The sequence below is a fragment of the Hylobates moloch genome, unplaced genomic scaffold (assembly GCF_009828535.3).
Source record: "Hylobates moloch isolate HMO894 unplaced genomic scaffold, HMol_V3 SCAFFOLD_8, whole genome shotgun sequence".
Lineage (NCBI taxonomy): Eukaryota > Metazoa > Chordata > Mammalia > Primates > Hylobatidae > Hylobates > Hylobates moloch.
The window spans coordinates 21,225,277-21,244,916 of NW_026652283.1; the positions used below are offsets into that span (position 1 = coordinate 21,225,277).

The 19,640-nt window shown below is 34.2% G+C and overlaps 1 protein-coding gene across 1 annotated transcript in view; it reads left to right on the forward strand.

Annotated features, from left to right (window-relative positions):
• ETNK1 (ethanolamine kinase 1) overlaps positions 1 to 19,640 on the forward strand; it is a 65,483-nt gene that overhangs the window by 37,190 nt on the left and 8,653 nt on the right. Inside the window, exons 5-6 of the mRNA XM_032159821.2 lie at positions 9,144 to 9,227; positions 11,064 to 11,224. Of these exons, the coding sequence (XP_032015712.1) occupies positions 9,144 to 9,227; positions 11,064 to 11,224 (245 nt within the window). The remainder of the gene's footprint in view (positions 1 to 9,143; positions 9,228 to 11,063; positions 11,225 to 19,640) is intronic.

Consider the following 19,640-nt stretch of genomic DNA (forward strand, 5'->3'; position numbering starts at 1 on the left):
GAGTGCAATGGCATAATCTCAGCTCACTGCAACTTCCGCCTCCCAAGTTCGAGTGATTCTCCTGCCTCAGCCTCCTGAATAGTTGGGATTACAGGTGCACATCACCATGCTCGGCTAGTTTTTGTCTCTCTTTTTTTTTTTTTAGAAGAGATAAGAGTTTCGCCATGTTGGCCAGGCTGGTGTCGAACTCCTGGCCTCAGGTGATCCGCCCACCTCGGCCTCCCAAAGTGCTGGGATTACAGGCGTGAGCCACCGCGCCCGGCCTTCCCTTTTTTTTTTTTTTTTAAGTGACTGGATCTCAGTATGTCACCCAGGCCTGGAATGCAATGGTGTAATCATGGCTCACTGCAGCTTCAACTCCTGGGCTCAAGCAGTCCTCCTGTCCCAGTCCCCTGAGTAGCTGCCACCATGCTTGACTAATTTCAAAATTTGTTTTTGTGGAGATGGAATCTTGCTCTGTTGCCCAGGCTGGTTTTGAATTTGTGGCCTCAAGTGGTCCTCCTGCCTTGGCCTCCTAAAGTGCTGGGATTACTGGCATGAGCCACTGTGCCTGGCCTGGAAACCAGTTTTTGAAGATAGTTATTACAGTTGGAAGAGCCGATTTTGAATCAAAATTGTGCTGTTGTAAATATACTAAAGCCTAAGAATTCACATTAGCATGGTCATAATTATATTAAATTACTGTTTATGACCCTTCTTAGAGTGTAAGGCGGGACTATTCAAATACAAAGGTTGATAGATATAGCTGACTTTCACTTTAAGAATACCAAAGGTACACTGTCAAGAGTGGTAGGCTTAAGCACATATTGCCAAAAATATATTTGAGAATTTTTTATGTTTGATATTTCAATGTCGATTAGAGATTCTATTTTTCAAAAACATACTGAGCTAACATTTTTGTTTTGAATCATCTTGAAATGCTTGTGTGGAATGATTTTAAAAATTTCGAGTGTACCCTAAAACATTAAGTACTTGACAGTGTCCTTGAATGTCTTATTGTCTGTTATATATAATTATCATAGTACATATGCACTAGATTATATACTGGTAACCAAATCTCAATGCCATTTGTGAGACTAGAGCATTAGTTACGCATTAAAGCAGTGTATGAGCTTGTAAATTCAGTGCAGGACCTAATAACACATTTTATATAATGGAATTTCAAGTGAGGGACTTCATCTTACATTTGAAGTGGACACTCAGCTTTATTTTTAACTGCAAGTTGATCAAAGAGAATCTGTTATTTCCTTTAGAATATAATTTTAAACTTTCATATTTTTATTTTTGTAAGTTTCTTTTGCATATTCATTTCACAGAACAAAACTTGTTTATAAAACCAAAAAATAAGGGACCAAAAAAATCAGATTACTTTGTCTTGGGTATTAAAAAATACATTTTCACTTTTTATTTAAATGGTCACTTATCTCTAAACTGTTGATCAGTTATGTGAAAAGTTCCCATGTTTTCACATAAAATCTTTATTCAGTTTGGCTTTAAGAATGCAAGGTTGTCATTTGTTTTTGTGCCAAGTTACTTGAATCATACTTTTGTGTCTAATTTTCCTTTCACAGAAAAATTTTACAGCTGTACAGATGAACTATTTTGATACATTTTTTAGAATTTGCCTTTTTTATTGAAGTCTAGTTTGTATCATTTGTTTTTTCTTTGTCTTTGTGGTTATGTATGTGTCTTAGTTACAGAAATGTTCTGTTTTTTTTTTTTCTCTCCTTACCAGTGGTTTTATAATGTTCATTAGGAAGGCTAGTTTTGATCTCATGGTATCCGTTTAAAAAAGTAATTTCTATGTGATTAGTTCAAACATAAGCATTAAGAAATATGGTTAGAATGTTCAAATAAAAATCTAAAACTAAAGTATGACAAGAACCTTACTTAACCTAGTCTTTAGTATTACGTTTCAAATTAGGAGCTAATGGTTTTAAGGTAATTTAACTATATGACATATTTCAGTGTTTACTATAAGTAGAAGATGCCATGCCTTATACTTAAAAAGTATGGATTATATTATTTAATAAATTTAATAGTCAAAAATAGTCAATATTGAGTAAATTTAATATGCAAACTAGTTATGTTTGCATTTAATATGCATATAATGTAATATGCATATAATATAACTAGTAGATATGTTTGCATATTAAATGCAGGCATATAACTAGTAGATATAGGACTTACTTAACAGATATGACATGACGATTCAGTTCACTAAAAGTGGAACTTTTAGTTTCTATCTTAACTATAACTTGAGAGATTAATTTAGATTAATTTAGAATTAAAATGTGTATGTATATGGATATATGTATAAGTAACATATTTATTCACAAGGCACACATACTATGAGCACCCTGCAATTTGTAGGCATTTTTACATGTGAATGTTATTGGAACTGATAGGCATCACAGGAAGAAATTTTATGTATTTGAGATTGTAGCATAGCATTAACACTTATGGCAGCAATTTTGGAAAGGTTAATTAAATATACAGACTGCAGTTATTTACCTTCTTTTGTTGCCTTATTATAGCATATAAATGCCATGTTGAGTCTTTTGAGATTAAGATAATTTCCATATAGAATAAATGATTAAGCTGCATATTCACAAACATGTTTGATTTGTTATTACTTCTTAAGTCATTCATATGACTTGAGCTCCAGGTTTCATTATTGTGTACCCAACTTTGAGATACCAATAGATAAAACTTAATAGGATGAAAGCCAAGGGACTGGCCTTGAAATCATCAAGCTCAGTATTTGTCTGCAGTATGTTTCAGACCCTTAATTTCTCAGAAGTACAAATTTTAGGCAAATTTCTTAAATTTATACTGGATTATCTTGATGTCTCTGCGTATATGTTTAAACCATAGTAACTTAGATTTTGTACTAGAAAATCTCTAACTCTTAAAAGCAGATACATTTATAGCTTAGTTACTACCAAGAGAAGTCAGAAAGAATATAGATTTTGGAACTAAGCACATTTGAGTTTAGATCCCTACCCAATTACTTACAGAAATAAGTAGTATTAGACATATTTTATCTCTTTATGTCTTTATGTCAACACAGACTGTTCTTGACAATTTACATCAGAATCACCTATGGTACTTGGGAAAAAATTTGGATTTCTGGGCCCCACCCATGACCAATTATACAGTAATTTTTATAGATAGGCTTAGAAATTTTGTGTTTAACAGATTTTGAGGCAGTTTTTGTACTATTGATAGTCTAGAACTTTAGTTTGCTTTATTTGTAACTTAGAGACAATATCTACTTCAGATGGATGCTAACAAGATTTTAGATCATGCATATAAAATATATAGCACTGGACCAAGGACTTACCAGCTCTTAGTTGTAGCTATTACACTAACAGGGGTTGGCAAACATTTTCTATAAGGGGCTATGTAGTACAACTTTTAGGCATTGTGGGCTAGATAGTCTCCATTGCAACTTTTCAGCTGTATGTTGAGGCATGAACACAGCCATAGACAATACATACCTAAATGAGTGTAGCTGTGTTCCAATAAAACTTTATTTCCAAAAATAGGTGGTGGGTTGGATTTGGGCTGAAGGTACGTGGTTCACCAATCCTGTATTATGTTTATAGCATTTGTTTTACAAAATGTATCTGATTCTGAAAAAATGAAAAATGGTTACTATAGGCTAGAAGGTAGGTAGTTAAGTCCTGTAACTACTAGTAGGTAGTTACAGGGCTTAATTAACAGATAGATATGATGTGACAATTCAGTTTGTCTTTAAGTGCAACTTTCAGTTTCTATCTTAACTATAACTTGAGAGATTAATTTAGAATTACAAATGTGTGTGTATATATATATGGGTATATGTATACATAACATATTTATACACAAGGCACACATACTGTGAGCACCCTGCAGTTTGTAGGCATTTTTACATGCGAATGTTATTGGAACTGATAGGCATCACAGGAAGAAATTTTGCCTCTACCTGCTCTCACCATGTCAGTTGACAGGACTCAGGACATGGGAGAAGAGTGAGCTTCCTTTCTGAAGTTGATGGTAGCTGTCAAGATTTTTGAAAAGTTAGTGCCAGGAATTAGGTGATTGGTAAGCAGCGGCCCATTCCTTGCCTTCAGTGAAATGACATCCTAAAAAGGTAAGAAAAGAATACTTAATGATACGGTGATAGAATTTGATATATAATAAGGAAACCAAAGCAGCAGTTCTTGCTCCAGAACTATAGGAATTATCAGTCATCTTTTAAATCAATCATTAATTTAATAGACTTTATATTAAGTAGAACAAATTGTAATATTGCCTATGACTAACTTCAAATCTAATATTTTAATTTCAACTAATCATTTAATTACTGACGTCAAGAAATTACTAAAGCTGTTGAGATTTCTATCTCATGTCTTGATGCTCTCTCAGAATGTTTATTGGTCTCATGACTTTTGGTGACTTTCATTTCTCCTCCTGTCCCCCATTTCTTCATAAAAGCTCATGTAAATACCTAATATTTAACTTTAAATTTCAGTAATGGCAATCATTGTTTATTTTCTCTGTCAGCAAAATACAAGAAGCTGATTTACAGCTATTTAAGGAAATACAAATGAGTGGAAGAAAAGGAAAGCTTTTTCTGGGAATTAAAGAGTAAATCAGGTTTTGTTTTATTTTGCTTTGTTTTAAGAGTTCTATACAATATAAATAGAAGATGGGTGAGTCCCCGTAGTCACTTGTTTGGCTCTAAATCTTATCCACTCTATTATTACTCCTGAGAAAGCTTTGTAGTTGTCATGTTATTCATGTTTTAATGACTGAGAAGAGTTTTTTCATTGGTAGTTAAAAATATAAATAAATACAAATTGATTTTTGTGTTTGGTAAACTATGTTTTCTAGGGTGGTGTTTTTAAATGTAGTTTAATCCTTAACTCTGTTTTAATTTGTATTCTCAACCACTAGTTAGCAGAAAATAAAATATCTGTAAGTCAGATAATAAAAAACTTAAATGAACTGTAAAAACCTGAAGTTATTAAGAAAGAGTGACCTAATATAGGTACTAGTTTGTTTGTTTTTTTTTCATTCATGCATTCTGGCCCACTGTGTTCAGTCTTGTACTTGAATAAAAATGTCAGAAACACCACACTTTTTTCTTCAGTTTTTCATGCTTTTTTGTCTTTTCCCCTCCCCCAGCAAATGTGTTATTGTGTGTCAGCATTTTCTGCAAACTTCTGTTTTTTTCTACTAGCATTTAAATATTTCCTGTATCCTAGGGATTGCTCTGTGGATTGCAGGATGAAAGAGGAAAGGGACCCTACTGCCCCTCCAGGAGGCTGTGTATCTTGTAGCGGAGGAGTCCAGTCACTGAACAGATACTTACATTTAGAATGATGAGTGCTCTGGTGAAGGGGTACAGAGTGCTACAGGACACCAGCGTGAGGACTGAAGGGAAAGTGTTTCAGACGAGAATACTCCCTGTCTTTTTCTGTATAAAATAGAAAACATTTTGCTAACAATAGTAGGATTATAGTTACTTTTCGTATTGTTCTCTTCGAACCTGCCTAACATTGCAGAGCAAGTAGGGTGAGTTGGAAAGATTTTTCAGGTTCTCATATTGACTATTTTGCTTTGCATTTTTATTCCTTTCTCCTAACAACAAAATAAAGGAATTCAGACAAACATGTCATGTGATAATTATATAGCCTTGGGTAATACATTATTATTTTTTGGTTTTAAAGTACTTTAAAAATTGGCAGACTGTTTTTAGTATACTAAGATTTGAACAGTTTAACCAATAGTGTGGGGATTTGATTACTCTGATAAAGATATGCAAGAAATAAAGTAATAAAAGACAAAATGTAGGTTTGGAAAATTTAAATTGTAGTTTTATCCATGAATCATATACGTTACCCATTATGTGCTTGTCATTGTGATAATTACATAAAGATAAATAAAATAACACTCCTAGCCCTTAAAGTAGTGGTTCTTTACTTTTTAAAGGTCAGGGGTCCCTTGAGAATCTGAAAAATTGAGAATCTCTTCCTAAGAAAGTGCACATACACATAAAATTTTAGGGAATATTCTAATTGTCTTTTCATCCTTGAAACCCCAATTAAAAATTCATGTCTTAAAGAACTGACAAGATGATCATGCTATATGAGCTAGTTAATTATTAATGCTGATGTGGATATTCGTTTAAATAAAGGGAAATTTTAGAAATCAGAAGTTAAATTTATAGAAGGAAAAAATGTATTTTCTGTTGTTAGGAAAGCATTTTCCAGTAATTTGATTTTTCTGGCACCCTAACTAAGGGAAGTTGGCTTTTTAAATTTTACTTTGTTGCAGAAGATTAAATTTAAGGTTGAGTTCCACTTTGTTTGCAATAGTTTGAAAAAGAATAGTTAATGCAGATTTTTTTTTAAATTTTTTTCCTTTTAAGCTTTGTGTCTTGTACAATGTGAGTTTGCCAAATTTTCTTCATCTGCTACAGATTAGGTATGCCATTGTTGCTGCCATGTGGCGGCGCACCCCGTGCTTCTTAAACGCACTGACTGGAGGTTTATCGCATCACTTGTTCACATGCACGGAGCCTGGTAACAGCCTCATCTGTATCTTGTTAGCTTCATTTTCTTATTTTTAAAATTTCATTATTTATAAACTCAACATAGCTTTTAAAAATAAAGGCTAGTTTTAATTAATTAATGTTACTACAAAAAGTCATTGCTAAAATTTTCATAGTGAAACAGATTTTAACTTTTGTTAAAATGTGCTATGCTTTAATTAAATTGTATTTACTCTACAAGCAGGCATGTTTTACCTGCCATTTTAACTGTATTTGCCAAATTCTAAATATAATTTTGAAAATTGAAATTGAAGCTTATGTTTATGTGGCAAAAGTAAGCTTCAGGACTGGGCTGTGTATTTTTATTGGCATGTAACAGTTAATATGAGCTCTACAAGACTTTGTTTTTAAAGAGCTAAAGCTATCAACAGCTGCAGATTTAAAACATTATATATTAAAACTGTTAGGTTAGCTCAGTTGTACAACTTAGTGAATCTTGTATCCTGAGTTTCTGAAGGCTGGTGGATAGATATCTCCGAAATCATTGTGTTTTATTCTTTTTATTGATAGTTTTGTATAGGGAATTCATCTTATTCTCTTTTAAAATAACTATTTTCCTCTAATTTATTTCTATTACTTATCGTACATAAATTTTAAAATAACAAAAATAAAAGAAAAAAGTCACTTGTCTATCACCTGTTAATAGTTTAAACATTTTGGTTTATTTCCATTCATCCTTCCCCCCATGCATTATTTACATATATATTTTTTCTCTGTAGGCATATTTTAATTTGGATCACATTTTACTTCTTAGTATCTCCTTTTCATATGACATTTGTAATTTCCCTGGTCATTATTTTTGAAAATGAGATTTCTTCATGGTTTTATTTCATTTTATTTTCATGCCTGTGAGTATTTTATCATGATGGTTGTCTTCACTCTCCTACTCCCAATGATTCCTAGAAAAGAAACTTTAAAACATGTTTCTACTTCCCATTCTGCAGTTTAGTAAAATGATTTGGTTAACTCTAAGACTTTTCGTGGAATAATGTTCTGTGAATTCAAGTATACAAGGCAGGAGGATCACTTCAGGCCAGGAGTTCAATACCAGCCTGGGCAACATAGCAAGACCCCGTCTCTACAAAAAACAAAAAGAGAAAAAAATATATAATACTTGAGGTAGTTGAATTGCCATGATTTATTGTCACCAATATTTTTAAATCTTATATTTATTATAATAATACACATTACATTTTAATAACTGGGTTATAACATTGATTATTCTCACTTATTTTATTCTAGATGTGACATATTTAAGTAAGTTTAGAATTATATATTAAATACAATTATATTAAAAAAATTTTTGCTTTTATGTAAAACACTATTTGCCATGACATTTTTTGTCATATAATTTTGTTTTTCTTTGTGTTTGAATATGATCAAATACTTCCCAAAATTGAACTTACAAATGTATATCAACGTATTATAATTCAAAAGCTGTTCTTATTTGGGAAATAAATAACAATGTGTAAAGACCGAGAATTTGTTCTCCTACCTAAGCCTGATGATTAAAAGACAGTGTAACTATGCAGATGTTAAACATTTTCTATATTCTTACAGCCATCTCTGTTCATATATCCATTTTAACTCCACGCCCCTGTAAGCCTTTGAGTTGTGATCCCTGGTGAAGACAGTGACCCACATTGATATATATATTTTTTAAGGTTTCTCTCTCTCTGTTTTGCTTTTTCTCTTGAATATAGAACCTATATCTTTGTTAAGGCAAATCCTTTATAATATTCATTACTCAAAAGTTAAAAGTTCCTGAGTAGTAGTATGAAAGAACTAGATTATCTTTGGAGAGTTGTAATGACATGCCTATATATGGAGCAGTAATTTAGAATAGGCATCTATTTAGCTTATGTGAAAATTTCTCACATTTATAAACGTTAAAAGAAACCATACTTTTGCTTTTTATAAGGTAAAACCACTACCTTAATGCTGCTCAGATATGGAAACCTTAGTTAGGTAGTATTACAGGAAAGTATAAGCGTATGATAGCAACTAACTTCTTGTTAGTGATCTTACATTGCTCAGCAAGTATAGCATTATTGCAAGATTTACAGAATTCAGGTCTTTAAAAGTTTATATTTTCCATATGTAGACAAGCTTGTCAGTTTACTGTTGGAGTATCATGGATAAAGTTTTTGTTAAAATTACACAGATTATTAGCAATTTCCAAAGATAAAAATTATGTTTCTAATTAAACTTGAATTTTTAAGTAACTGATGCCCCCATGTGGCAAAAGATGTATTTTGCTTTTGCTTAAACTTGGAGAATGACTGTCTTTTCATTTTTCTTTAAAAAAGTGGGCATTAGTGTTTACAAAGAAGCTGTTGACCAAGAGACATAATTTGAATTTTGTAAAGCTCATTGCCATAAAATTCACAGCCCCTTACCCTGTATTGTCTCAGAAGTGCATGTAATCAAGCACGTACAATGAGACAAAATATTGGAAGCTATTTAATTACAAATAGCATAGGGATTTTCTGATCTTATATGTGATTTCTTAATGTCTTTGTTTTTGTGTCTCACATAGGTGATGTACAGTTCATTGATTATGAATATTCTGGATACAACTACCTGGCATATGATATTGGAAATCATTTCAATGAATTTGCAGGTATAACTAATGGAGTAACTTATTTAGCTTTGAAACGATATTTTCAGAATATTTTATTCTTTTTTTAAAGTAGATAAACCGTGAGCAGGAGCAACGTTTTCCCACGTGTTGTGGACCGTTTTTCTTTGCTTTTGTTTGTCACTGGCGGAAAGCAGAGATGACCAAAATTTCTTCCTTAATTGCTATCAGAAAGTAATAGATAGGAGAAAAATAATGATTGTGGCTTCTGTTGAGACCAGACATAGCATAAGGTGCTTCATAAATCTTACCTCATTTTTTTCTCCACAGCAGCCCTACAAGGTAATACTTCCAGTTTACCTATCAGGAAAGAAATTCACCAAGGTCACAGTAAAATAGAGAGAACTAAGATTTGAAGCTAATTTTTAAGCATTTAAAAAGCCTTTACTGTTTCCATTGTAAACTGAGGCTTTTGGAATATTAGTTCACTAAAAAGTTCAATAACCTTTTTTGACTTTGTGTATGAATATTGAAAAGTTGCTCATTTTTACCCCTATTAATTTATAATTACTTAAATTAAAATTACTAGTTTTTTAAATGTAAGTGGGAAGAATTTAAAATCCATTTTATCACTGTTTATTTAGAAACGTGAAATGCTCTAAAAACTAAAGATTAGAACATAACCCTGAATGGCTTATATCTAGTAGGAATTTTTTATTGTTGAATTTATATTTGTATAAATTTATGTATTTATATATTTTTATATACTTCAGGTTACCAGACTGGGAAATACTCTGGGAAAAAATTTTAATTTGATGTTTCCAGTTGTTTTGGACTACCAAGCTTATTATATACGTATAAGCTGTACATATTTTTACGTATCTCATCTATGGAAGGGGAGCTAGCTGTGCATATAATAAAATATTACCATGTTAGTAATATAGACGGTCACTGCTGTGGATATGAAATAGAAAGCTCCAGTGATTTTCTAATGATTTGGTGGACAAAAAAAGTGAGCTAAACCTTGTGAGTTAGGGAGAGGTTGGATGTGCAAACTAAAGAGAAGGAAAGGGGAAAAAACTTTAAGATGAACTACTTACTTTTATAGGATATAAAATTCATGAAGGAGACTACAAAGATATAGGACTAGTGAGGTAGATTTAGACCAACTTCTAAAGAACCTTGGATGACAAAATAGTATGAACTTTGTCTTCCTGGTTAGTATTTTCCAAACTATAGATCATGAAATTAAATTTGTGGGGTAATGACTTTTTTTTTTTTTTTTTGCAAGGAATGGAAAAGAGAAACAAAATCTCAGAGTTGGAAAATGTTGTTGGGATAAATACTGTTTTGTGAAATTTAGTATCAGCTGGTTCTGTGTATAAGGTCTCAAAGAAAATGTATTCTTGGTTGCAGTGAGCCGAAATCATGCCACTGCACTCCAGCCTGGGTGACTGAATGAGATTCCGTCTCCAAAAAAAAAAGTATTCTTACCATGAGTCATGGTTTAAAAAGTTTTATAGCCACACTTTGAGGTAGTGCTCCAAATGTCAGCATGCTTAAGAATTTCCTGGGTTGCTTCCTAAAATGCATAGTTTGGGTTTGTGATGCACCTGGTTCAAGCTACACACTTTGAGGAAAAATTGAAGCTATGAGAATTGATTTGGTGATCAACAGTAATGTGCCTTAGCGTTTAAGCCGAAATACAGAATGATCGGTTTATTATTTTAATAAATGCTATTTACTTAACATGCAGTATTCCAGCCAAAATGGAACTTTTCATTTTTTATGAAAAAATGGTGGTTTTAGGGATTATTAAGGTATGCAGAAGAGTTTCTGTTTTAAAATTTTTGAGCGTATTTTTTTTTTCTTCTAAAGGTGTGAGTGATGTAGACTATAGTCTGTATCCAGATAGAGAACTACAGAGTCAGTGGCTGCGTGCTTACCTTGAAGCCTACAAAGAATTTAAGGGCTTTGGGACTGAAGTTACTGAAAAGGAGGTAGAAATACTCTTCATTCAAGTCAATCAGTTTGCATTGGTAAGTTTAAATGTACACAATTAATGAAAGGTTCTTACTGTAATTTAAAATGCTTCTAAATTTTCGTCATCTTAGACAATTTCCTATTTTAAGTTTTGTGAATTTTGTTCAAAATAATGAAAATACATGACCATTTACAGTATGCATTACCCCATTGCATTGGTTTTAAGGACAAAAATTTTGTTTCATTTCCTGCTATATCTCCACCCCCTAGAACAATGCCTGGCCATATGATAGGTACTCAGTAATTATTTGTTTAATGAGTAGATTCTTATTAGGGTTAGGATTGATGCATAAAACAATTTCTTAGTCTATTCCTTTCTTTACATCAAAGTCAAATTTTACAGAAGAGGAGCTTTTCCACAACACATTTTATGGTTAGATCTTATGTGATAAAAGTAGGTTGGAAGAACCTGTAGGATTATGTTTTTTATGACTTATCCAGTGTTTTGTCTTCTTGACCTTCATTTGATAAGCAGTTATTTCCAGCTTTATTGGTGTCTTAAAGCTTTATTATTAAGACCTACTTCTCTTTACATGCATTTATATTTTAAAAATTAGCTCATTATCTTTTGAGAATAGTATGATACATTAGAATGATCTTCCACTAAGGTGTTAGATAATTAAATGGAATAATAAGCCAAAGCTATTTTAGCTGCTGCTTTTTAGTTTTAATATAATTTTGTATAGTTGACATGGGAAATACTTGTTATGTTGTCTGTACAGATAGACCCTAGTGGTATACAGGTATACCATTTTTATAGTCTTAAAAGTACCATATGCCCAGAGTTACTCAGAATACATCCCAAGTAAGAAGGTGTCCTGAAATGTTCCTTTACCTGCTGTTCTTTTATCTATTTTCAGTACAATTACTGGTTCAATTAATGACATGCTCTACAGCTGGTCCTAGGAGGCCTGCTTTTCTATTTATTGTATTTAAGCATGATCTTAGAGAATGTAGGGTTTTCTTTCTCATTCGGTGATTTAATGAATTTCAGAATCAACCTAATATTCCATTTATGCACTGAATTAGTTAATTTCCACGTAAAGTACACATAGCTCATCAATTCTTAACCATCAATCCCATTGTTTGCTATTAGAAAGCTGACTTGGATTTCCTTGCAAACTTTTGATGACATTTAACATTTTTGGAGGATACTGTGACTGTATCCGTACATGGCATTGAAAAATACCTTTGCTTCTGATTTGATCAATTGTTTATAAATATTCGTCAATCAGATACTAAGTACTTATTGTTATTCTAGGTCAGTAGATTGGAAAAATAAAAAAAAAAAATGCATTCTTTTAAATGCTTGTAATTTAGAAGGCCAAATAAGATGTACAGAATAATTCTTTTGGTGGTAAAAGTTGACACTCATTTCTTTTTAAATTGATTTTATTTTAATATTTACTTTTATTTTTATTTTGAGACAGTCTTTGCTCTGTCATCCAGGCCTGGAGTATACTGATATGATCACAGCTCATTGCAGTCTCAACCTCCCGGGCTTAAGCAGTCCTCCCACTTGAGCCTGCCGAGTAGCAAGCGTCACCATGCCTGGCTAATTTTTTAATTTTTTTGTGGAGATGAGGTCTCTCTATATTGCCCAGGCTGGTCTTGATCTCCTGGGCCTAAGTGATTCTTCCCGGCTCAGCCTCCCAAAGTGCTGGGAATTTATAGGTATGAGCCATCATGCCAGACCTATTTTTTATTAGATACAAGGTCTTGCTCTGTCATGCAGGCTGGAATGCAGTGGTACGATCATAGCTCACTGCAACCTCAAACTCCTGAGCACAAGGGGTTCTCCCAACTCAGCCTCCCAAGTAGCTAGGACTACAGGTACACGCCACCATGCCTGGCTGATTTTTTAAAACTTTTTGGAGAGACAAGGTCTTGTTATGTTGCTCAGGCTGGCCTTGAACTCCTGGCTTCATGCAGTCCTCCAGCCTCAGCCTCCCAGGGTATTGGGACTACAGGCATGAGCCCTATGCCCAGCCATAACACCCATTTTGGTGTAAAATTATTAGTAAATTGGAATTAGAAGGAAACTTACTTACTCTGATTTAAAATGAAAAAGAATATCTTCATGAAATGAACAACAGATATATTAATAAATGTCATACATTCAGTAGAAGGTCTGATTGAAAAAAAGATAAAGTACAATTAATAGAGGCATAAAACTTCAGTACCTTTTAAATAACATTTCTGAATAATTTAATATGTCCTCTGAACTTACATATACTAAGTTTTTTCATAAGGGCATATAGTAAGTGTTATACTCTGGGATTCTGATACCAATTTCTAGTTCTTCCTCATTAAGAAACATTAAAAGCCCTTTATTTATTTCAATTAAAAAATTTTTTTATTATTATACTTTAAGTTCTGGGGTACATATGCAGAACGTGCAGGTTTGTTACACAGGTATGCATGTGCCATGGTGGTTTGCTGCACCCATCAACCTGTCATGCACATTAGGTATTTCTTCTAATGCTTTCCCTTCCCTAGCCCCCCACCCACTGACAGGCCCCGGTGTGTGATGTTCCCCTCCCTGTGTCCATGTGCTCTCATTATTCAACTCCCACTTATGAGTGAGAAAATGTGGTGTTTGGTTTTCTGTCCTGTGTTAGTTTGTTGAGAATGATGGTTTCCAGCTTCATCCATGTTCTGCAAAGGACATGAACTCATCCTTTTTGATGGCTGCTTAGTATTCCATGGTGTATATGTGCCACATTTTCTTTATCCAGTCCATCATTGATGGGCATTTCGGTTGGTTCCAGGTCTTTGCTATTGTGAATAGTGCCTCAATAAACATACGTGTGCATGTGTCTTTATATTAGAATGATTTGTAATCCTTTGGGTATATACCCAGTAATGGGATTCCTGGGTCAAATGGTATTTCTGGTTCTGGATTCTTGAGGAATTGCCACACTGTCTTCCACAATGGTTGAACTAATTTACACTCCCACCAAGACCGTAAAAGCATTTCTGTTTCTCCACATCCTCTGCAGCATCTGTTGTTTTCTGACTTTTTAATGATCACCATTTTAACTGGCATGAAATGGTATCTATCTCATTGTGGTTTTGATTTGCATTTCTCTAATGACCAGTGATGATGAGCTTTTTTTCATATGTTTGTTGACTGTATAAATGTCCTCTTTTGAGAAGCATCTGTTCATATCCTTTGCCTACGTTTTGATGGGGTTGTTTTTTTCTTTTAAATTTAAGTTCCTTGTAGATTCTGGATATTAGCCCTTTGTCAGATGGATAGATTGCAAAAATTTTCTCCCATTCTGTAGGTTGCCTGTTCACTCTGATGATAGTTTCTTTTGCTGTGCAGAAGCTCTTTAGTTTAATTAGATCCTATTACAGCTTTGGCTTTGGTTTTGGCTTTGGTTGCCAAAACCAAATTTAATGAATTTCAGAATCAACCTAATATTCCATTGCTTTTGGTGTTTGTAGTCATGAAGTCTTTGCCCGTGCCTGTGTCCTGAATGGTATTGCCTAGGTTTTCTTCTAGGGTTTTTATGGTTTTAGGTCTTATGTTTAAGTCTTTAATCCATCTTGAGTTAATTTTTGTATAAGGTGTAAGGAAGGGTCCAGTTTCAGTTTTCTGCATATGGCTAGCCAGTTTTCCCAACACCATTTATTAAATAGGGAATTTTTTCCCCATTGCTTGTTTTTCTCAGGTTTGTCAAAGATCAGATGGTTGTAGATGTGTGGTGTTATTTCTGAGGCCTCTGTTCTGTTCCATTGATCTATATATCTGTTTTGGTAGCAGTACTATGCTGTTTTGATTACTGTAGCCTTGTAGTATAGTTTGAAGTCAGGTAGCATGATGCCTCCAGCTTTGTTCTTTTTGCTTAGGATTGTCTTGGCTATGCAGGGTCTTTTTTGGTTCCATATGAAATTTAAAGTAGTTTTCTGTAATTCTGTGAAGAAAGTCAATGGAAGCTTGATGGGAATAGCATTGAATCTATAAATTACTTTGGGCACTATTGCCATTTTCACGATGTTTATTCTTCCTATTCATGAGCATGGAATGTTTTTCCCTTTATGCATGTCCTCTTATTTCGTTGATCAGTGGTTTGTAATTCTCCTTGAAGAGGTCTTTCACATCCCTTGTTCGTTGTATTCCTGGGCATTTAATTCTCTTTGCAGCAATTGTGAATGGGAGTTCACTTATGATTTGGCTCTCTGTCTGTTATTGGTGTATAGGAATGCTTGTGATTTTTGTAAATTGATTTTTTTTTCCTGAGACTTTGCTGAAGTTGCTTTTCAGCTTAAGGAAATTTTGAAAAGCCCTTTATTTATCAAGTCAGTTTTTGTTTTGATTCCTGTTCTTATTTTATCAGAATTTTGCTGATTGTCTGTTGTGTGCTTTTCCTGCCCTTCTGGGATGTCACAACTTTCTTGCATCAGGGCCTCTGTTGCTATCTTCTTTGGACATATCTTCTTTTCTTTTTCAAGACTTTCTGTAGCTTCTTTTTAGCTAGCCATTTACCTTCCTTTCTTACCAACTCTTAATTTCCTCCGACTGTTTATTAAGTATGTGCTTCTCACATCTCAAGCATTTGAATGAATCAATAATTGTGATTGCAATGTGAAATAAAAGGAACCCCTCAGTCTTACTCCCTTATCCTTCATGCATTTCTCAGACACCGCAATCTGCCTTTTCCCTCACTACTATAAAAAGGAAATCAGGTAAGGCTTACCAATCGTGACATAATTGCCAAGTCCAATGTGAATTTTTCAGTCCTTATCTTACTTGATCTGTCAGTAGCATTTGACAGTATTTACCATTGATTTAAAAAATGTTCTCTTGTTGACTTTTGTGATAGTTTTACGTATGGTGAAAATAAGGAAATGATCAAAGTCTGGTTTCATGAATTACACACTTTATTGCCATACAAAGATTATTTTTTCCCCTTAGGTTCACAATGCTTAAAGAGAGGAAGAACAACCTGAACAAATCTCACAGGGAATATACTCAATAGATGAGGAACATTAACTACATAATGAGTGAGTTCCAAATTGTTAAGAGTCTAGTCCAATTAGGATGAAAGCAGGAGAGGATTGAGCGGTACCTTTTTACGATTAGTTTCTCGGGCTTGACCAACATAGGAGAGATCCATGAAAACACTTGAAGTTCCTGGACACAAGAAGTTGGACGTCAGTGTTGTCATGACGAGACTTCAAAGCTCCAAGGCCTAGAGAGGCCTGAACTCTGCTTTTGGAGAAGTAGCTGACAGAGTGCAGTCTGTCACAGACTAAGTGTTCAGAGTGTCAAACTGTTAGGTTTATATGTATTTTGAAGTCCACTAGTTAAGGTCAGTTATTCACATGGGGTCCGATAAAGTGTAATGTAACATTCCCAAGAAGAGAAGGAGTTCACCCCAAGTACTCACATATGGAGTTTGTATTAGCGTTCTCCAGAGGGACAGAACTAATAGGATATGTGTATATGTGGAAGGAAGTTTATTAGGGAGAATTGGCTCACCTGATCACAAGGTGAAGTCTCACAATAGGCCGTCTGCACGCTGAGGAAGAAAGAAGCCAGTAGTGGCTCAGTACAAGTTTGCAAGCCTCAAAACCAGAAGAGCCGACAGTGCTGCCTTCCATCTGTGGCCAAAGGCCCAGGAGCCCCCTGGCAAACCACTGGCGTAAGTCCAAGTGTCCAAATGCTGAAGAACTTGGATTCTGATGTCCAAGGGCAGGAGGAGCAGGAGAAAGCATCCAACATGGGGAAAAAGAAGGAAGCCAGAAAACCCAGCAAGCAAAGTTATTCTACCTTCTTCTGCCTGCTTTGTTTTTGCCATGCTAGCAGCCAATTGGATGATACCAGCCCACATTGAGGGTGGGTCTTCCTCTCCCAGTCCACAGACTCAAATGTCATCTCCTCTGGCAACACCCTCACAGACACACCCAGAAACAATACTTTCCTAGCCAACTAGGCGTCCCTCAATCCAATCAAGTTGACACCTAATATTAACCATCATAGGGTCTGATGAGACTTCGCATTCTCCTAGGGAGTGGGAGTAGTTGCATTTTACACATGCAATCTGATAGTTCTCATATTCGTGTTTTTTTTTTTTTTTGATATGGAGTCTCTATAGCCCAGCCTTGAGTGCAGTGGCGCAATCTTGGCTCACTGCAACCTCTGCCTCCTGGGTTCAAGCAGTTCTCTGGCCTCAGTAGCTAGGAGTACAGACGTTTGCTGCCACACCCAGCTGATTTTTGTATTTTTGGTAAAGACGGGGTTTCACCATATCAGCTAGGCTGGTTTCGAACTCCTGACCTCAAATGATTCACCCACCTCGGCCTCCCCGAGTGTTGGGATTACAGGTGTGAGCCACCTCACTTGGCCATATTCTTGAAGGGTGGGGGAATACATCATTTTAAAGCTGTGTGACAAATTCTCTTTTTGTACTGTCTTGCTCAGTCTCTTAATCTGGCTCCTCTTTCCTCCTCTTCTCCCAGCCCTCTTACATTTTAACAGTATTCCCTAGTGTTCTGATTTGGGTCTACCCCTTCCAAGTTCTGTTCTTGGTTCCTAAAATGTTCTTGATTTCAGCCCCTTCTCCTTTTATTTTCGACTTTTGATTGAGGACTGAATCTCTTACCAACATTAGCCTTTACTGGTCTCTTTGCCTTCAGTTTTTTGTTGTTGTTGTTGTTTTGTTTTTCCTGTCTTTAATTTATTCTGCATATTTAAAAAGTGATCCTTTCTAGTAATTAGAATTTAATTAATTAGATTGTGTCACTTTTCTATTTTATGGCTCCCTGTGACCTACAGAATGAAATCCAAATGACAGCATCTGCAAACTCTTATTTCCCACTACTTCACACCTCCTACTTCGGCTCTAGCAGAGTCATTTTGTGCTGGTATACTCCATGATGTTTCATGTCTGTGTACTTAGAAGCTTATTCCTTCTACCTGGAATGCCCTTTTCCCTGCATCTCTTGGCAGATTTCTCTTATTCCTTATGGATGTGTCTTAAGTGCTGTTTCCTTCTTAGATAGTTTATGAAGCTGCTTTGATAAAAAGAAAAGCAGATCTGAATAATAAGATCAGGGTATACATGTTTTGAAATATTATAAATGGTTAGTAAATGTTGATTGCTCAGGCCATGATACAGACTTCTAAAGATTATAAGACTTCACTTGTCATTGATTGTTTAATGTTGAGATGGTGGCAAACAAAAGTAGGTATATGCATTATAAAACCAAACAGAGTATACGTAATGGCTTTGTGGAGCTTTTCTTTTTTTTCCCGCCATTATATGCATACTGGGGATTTATTTTAGTTATTTATTTACCATATAAAGCTTTGAATATTTCTTTGCAACAGGAGTAAGTAGTCTAGAAATTAAAATACCCTTTAACAGAGAGACTTCCATATCCATAACTTCCAAATGTGAAAGAGATAGTATAGTTACAGAATTTATTATTTTTTTGGATGTACTTGTATTATGGGGGAATGCAAATGATGAATGGGCTGTTTTCTGCCTTTGTTTCTCATCCATTTAGAATCTACTGTTATATATTAATTTATCACTTTTCCCCCTATAAAAATGGTTGCCTACACAAATGAGATTTCAGTGAGGTTTTATGGATAATGCTTCTCTAGTGTAGAATCATTTAGTTAATTTATATAAGTATATGAATAAAAACTGATTGAGAAATATAGTTACCATCTCTGCTTGACAGTGGTGAGAAGAGCTAAGTTGGTATGTTTTTAAAATGCAGAATGATTCTTGATTTCTCAGTCTTTTCCACTACAGAGCAAATTTAGTAGGAAGAAGAGATTAGGATACCATCTATAGGTGATTTTATATCAGCGTAAAATATGCAAGGCGATTTAGACTAGTGGTTCTCAAATTTTTCAATCTTAGGACCCCTTCCTACTTAAAATGTTTTTGAAGACCTCTACAAGCTTCTGTTTTTGTGAAATAATTAACAGTATTTACCATATTAGAAGTCAAAATTCAAACATTTAAGTGTATATATATATATATATATATTTAAAATAAACTCATTACATTAACGCAAATACCATAAATAGAATAAGTATTTTTCAAAACAAAAAACAATTTAGTGAGAAGAATGGCATTATTTTACACTTCTGCAAATTTCTTTTATGTCTGGTTTAATAGAATACAGCGGGATTCCCGTATCTGCTTCTGCATTACATCTTTTGTGATGAATTGTTTCATTTCAAGTATATGAAAAAAAGTTTCACACATGCATGTTGGGAAAGAGGAGTATTTTGCCTTTTCAGATAATTGTGGATATTATTTTTTGATACTAGACCAAAACTCAACAAGTGATAGTTTCTTAAAGGTTAGTTGCCATGAATAATCTGAATGTATCAATTAACTTTTTACTCTATTACATTAAAATCTACTGGTTTATCTTGCA